The following is a 4,274-nucleotide window of genomic DNA, read 5'->3' on the forward strand; positions in this document are numbered from 1 at the left end:
AAGATTTAGTTTTCCTTACTTAATTGCTAAACTGTATCATTTTGTTTGGCCTGTTAATAGTGATTAAACTGTAATAAAACATAACTCCCATCATTCAAAAACTAAAACAAATATTGTCTATATTTGCATATAACTTGCAAATGGCAGTGCATACTGATAATTACTAATGGAGATGAATTAATTCTTAAGTTTGATGTTATGCATCTCATCAGTAACTAAAACATGCAGATACAGAATTGCAGAGCAAGTCTGAGACGAGTCACTAACCCTCATATATGCATATACAGTACATTGCTCAATTCATGATGTTGACCCTCCTTCCTCTCTATCCAGTGTACCTTGACCAACTTCTGAACATGGGAGTGAACATCAGGTGTGTGCTTACATGAGCATGGGGGAGTCTCTGTACAAACTGTGGGCGTCTGTTTGATTAATGCAAACAGTTGCCCGTCTGACAGCCCTCTCTCACACTGGCTATAAAAGCTAGAGGGTAGCAGGTTCTTTGGTACCTCCTCCAGCTGAGCTGTGTCTGCAGTGGAACCCGAGGATCCTCTTAACCATGAGACTACTCATCCAGACCTTCACCATCTGCCTGGCTCTCTCTCTCTGCCTGGCAGCTCCCTCGTAAGTGCTGCTTGCTGTACACTCCAGAGCTTCTTTTGCTATTCAACTCATCTATGTGAATCTCTCTTCTTTTTGCCAGCCATTTTGTTTTCTTATTCAGTAAATATCTGTATTTGCAGCATTATTCTTTCTCATTTTGAATTTCTGCTTATGGCTGACATAGTCCCTGAATGAAAACTGGCATTAAAACCACTGAGATTTCAAATATCACATACTTTTTAACCATGAATAACCTAACATCCTTCTCCTCTCCCTTCTTTCCTGTTCCTTCTGATCCTTGGTATCCAGGCATCATCATGACCAGGTTAAAGGTGAGTTAATGTTTCAGCAAGTCAGCCACACAGGGAAAACTTCTGAAAAGAATTTGTTATTCCCAGTATGCTTTGCAGTAGAAATTCTATGTCTACATATTAATACTAATACTATGTACTAATTGTACAAACGCAAGAGCAACAAACAAGCATTATTATAAAATATGCTAAAATTTGCTATAAAATATGCAAAATATTGTTTTATTAATATATAATATTAAATAAGAGACTGTTGTTTGATTCAGATGAAAAGGTAATTGGGGCCCAAGCCCATGACGATGCCGATTCTGGCAATGACCACGCCCATTCCAACAATGGACACGCCCATTCTAACAATGGACACGCCCATTCTAACAATGGACATGCCCATTCCAACAATGGACCCGCCCATTCCAACAATGGACACGCCCATTCCAACAATGGACATGGCGATGACCACCATCATTTTGATCGCTGCAAGGAATTGGTGTTTGATGCTGCAATTGAGAACAAGGAAGGAGTTCATTACTTCTTTAAGGGTGAGTAAAAAATAATCAAAATATGTCAGAGAGACCTTTGTAATAAAACAAATAGAGCTCCATAGGTTGTCAGAGGTAATTTTTTTGGATACTAAACATTTAATATGAATGTTGATGTTTAAGATGTTATATAATATGGCTTGTAATGTCTTCTTGTTTTTTTTTAATATAAATGGTGATTGCTGTCAACTGTAAACCAATAACAATTTAACTTTTTTTGGTCTCTGCGAATGGCTAACCCTTGATCACTGATGCTTGCTGTCAGATGATCATGTGTTTAAGGGGTTCCATGGTGACGGTGAGCTTACAAATAAGACCTTCCCTGAGCTGGATGACCATCTCCAGGGACATGTTGATGCAGCATTCCGCATGCCATCTGAGGACAGTCCTGACCACCATGAGCACCTGTATTTCTTCCTGGTATTTTATACTGACTTTCACTTGCATATTAGTACAGTTGTACTAACTATTGGTTCTTATATGTGCCATCTGTCCCTTTGGTTTACTGAGTTTCAATATTTAAGCTATTTAAATTAAACTTTCTGTGTCTCTGTAGGATGACAAGGTTTACAGCTATGAAAATCACAAGCTGGAAGAGGGATATCCAAAAACCATCTCTGAGGTATTCCCTGGTATTCCGGACCATTTGGATGCTGCAGTTGAGTGCCACAAGCCTGACTGTCCCACTAACACTGTGGTCTTTTTCAAGGGTATGACATTTAACTGCATTATAAAACAATTTTAAAAGGTTTTTAAATGGATTAGCCTGTTAAATGATACATTTAAATTGATTTATAATCCATGACCCATTACCTATACTCTTTCTTTTTACACCAGGTCATGAAATCTACCACTTTGACATTGACACCAAGAAAGTCGATGAAAAAGAATTCAAAAGCATGCCCAACTGCTCTGCTGCCTTCCGCTATACGGGACACTATTACTGTCTCCATGGCCACGATTTCTCCAAGTTCAACCCCAATACCGGGGAGGTTCATGGAAAATATCCAAAGGAGGCCCGTGAATACTTCATGAGTTGTCCCCATTATGGTAAGTGAACAGCGTGAGGATGAAAGAGTCAGTGTCTAAGCACTGTATTTCAAGGTGTTTTTGATTGCATGATACTCTTGTGTATTAGGCGAGAAGACTGAGGAACAACACATTGAGAGAGAGCAGTGCAGCCATGTGCACCTGGATGCCATTACTGAGGATGATGATCATGATGTGTTTGCTTTCAGAGGTTAGTGGGTGCAGTACACAGCAATACTTATAACATGGGTACAAATCTCAAACTATTGTGTTTCAGTCAGGCTTCAACAGAAACAAACCCCAGACAACTGAACAAAACCACATTCTGGTTTAAGCTTTCTCAAATTCTTTTCTCATTCTTGTTCACCAGGCCACCACTATCTCAGTAAAATTGATGGAAAATATCATGCTGGCACTATTGAGAGTGCCTTTAAAGAGCTACATGATGATATCGATGCTGCCTTTTCCCACGAAAATCACATCCACATAGTCAAGGTTAGTGCTAATAAAACCAGACATTCACAGCATGCTGTCTAACCAACATGCTTGTAACTGGTATGAAAAAAGAGAAAATGTAGGGATAATTACCTTTTGGTATGTGCTGGTTTCCTTGCAGGGGGACAAAGTGTACATCTACAATATATCACACACACCTGGAGAGGCTCACACACTCCGAGATGGTTACCCCAAAAGTGTGAAAGAGGCACTGGGCCTTGAGGGTCATATAGATGCTGCCTTTATTTGTCCTAAGGAGCACAATGCTCATGTCATCCAAGGTAATAAAGCAACAACAATACAATGCTAATATCAAATGATTTTGTAGTTTTCCATGTGTCTGATAATTTAGACATAACCCTGTTGTCTTTGATTTGCAGGTGATAAAATATATGGTGTGAACTTGGACGCCACCCCACCTACCCATACAGAGGCACAACCTATCCCATTTAAGCATGTTGATACTGCATTGTGTGGTGCAGATGGAGTGTCAGTAGTGATTGATGACCATTACTACCACTATGAGAGCCCTACTACATTCGTTACTGCCAGGATCCTGCCTGAGAAGCATGATGTGGCCAAAGATCTGCTTGGCTGTGACCATCATGTGTGAGGGACAGAGAGAAGATAGCACCACATCTAAAGGAGGACCACACACCTTCCATCCTCTGAATAATGCAAAGTTAAAAACTAAACAGGCTGTAGTGGTGTTCCTCTCACTTTTATCACTCTGGCCTCAAATGTATTTTCCTACCTCTGGTGCTCTGTTTAACTAAGCCTGGCCTTTATTCCACAAACTGCAAATTAAGCTATGCCTCTTTTTTGCCACTGTGAAGTGTGCTATTTCAAATAGCTATATCTCTACAACAAGGCTATTATGTCTGTCAGTGCTATCTGTAAACATAGAAAACCACCTGTGCACTTTGTGGCTGATGAATAAACTAAAGTAAAACCATAAAGTACATTTTATTGACTATTTATTCCACATAACATGCCAAAGGTTTTGACTTTGGGCTGTACACAGATGGCAACTTAGCTTCAAAAGATAGATGTGTGGTGAAGGTTCTACATATGAAGAACTGTGTTAAAAATTAGAAGGATGAAGGATGAAACAGATAGTAGTTTACAGTGAACTACACTGATGACTGCAATACAATTAAAAAAGGTTTAGACTAATGAGTAACTCAAATAAGTTTGGTACACCATGTTTTCATGGAGCTCGGTTTGTGCACAGGGGAATTGTCATGCTGGAAAATGTTTGGGCCTCTTAGTTCCAGTGAAGGGAAACTGTAATTCT

The 4,274-nt window shown here is 39.5% G+C and overlaps 1 protein-coding gene across 1 annotated transcript; it reads left to right on the top strand.

Annotated features, from left to right (window-relative positions):
• The first annotated feature begins 488 nt into the window (after positions 1-488).
• hpxa (hemopexin a) lies at positions 489-3,936 on the top strand. The gene is made up of 10 exons (XM_026912493.3): positions 489-624; positions 913-935; positions 1,181-1,453; positions 1,719-1,873; positions 2,010-2,163; positions 2,291-2,503; positions 2,592-2,693; positions 2,853-2,977; positions 3,099-3,258; positions 3,358-3,936. The coding sequence occupies exons 1-10, from the start codon at positions 560-562 to the stop codon at positions 3,588-3,590; spliced, it is 1,503 nt and encodes a 500-aa protein (XP_026768294.1). The 5' UTR covers positions 489-559; the 3' UTR covers positions 3,591-3,936.
• Positions 3,937-4,274: the final 338 nt, after the last annotated feature.

The sequence above is a fragment of the Pangasianodon hypophthalmus genome, chromosome 5 (genome assembly GCF_027358585.1).
Source record: "Pangasianodon hypophthalmus isolate fPanHyp1 chromosome 5, fPanHyp1.pri, whole genome shotgun sequence".
Taxonomy (NCBI): Eukaryota; Metazoa; Chordata; class Actinopteri; order Siluriformes; family Pangasiidae; genus Pangasianodon; species Pangasianodon hypophthalmus.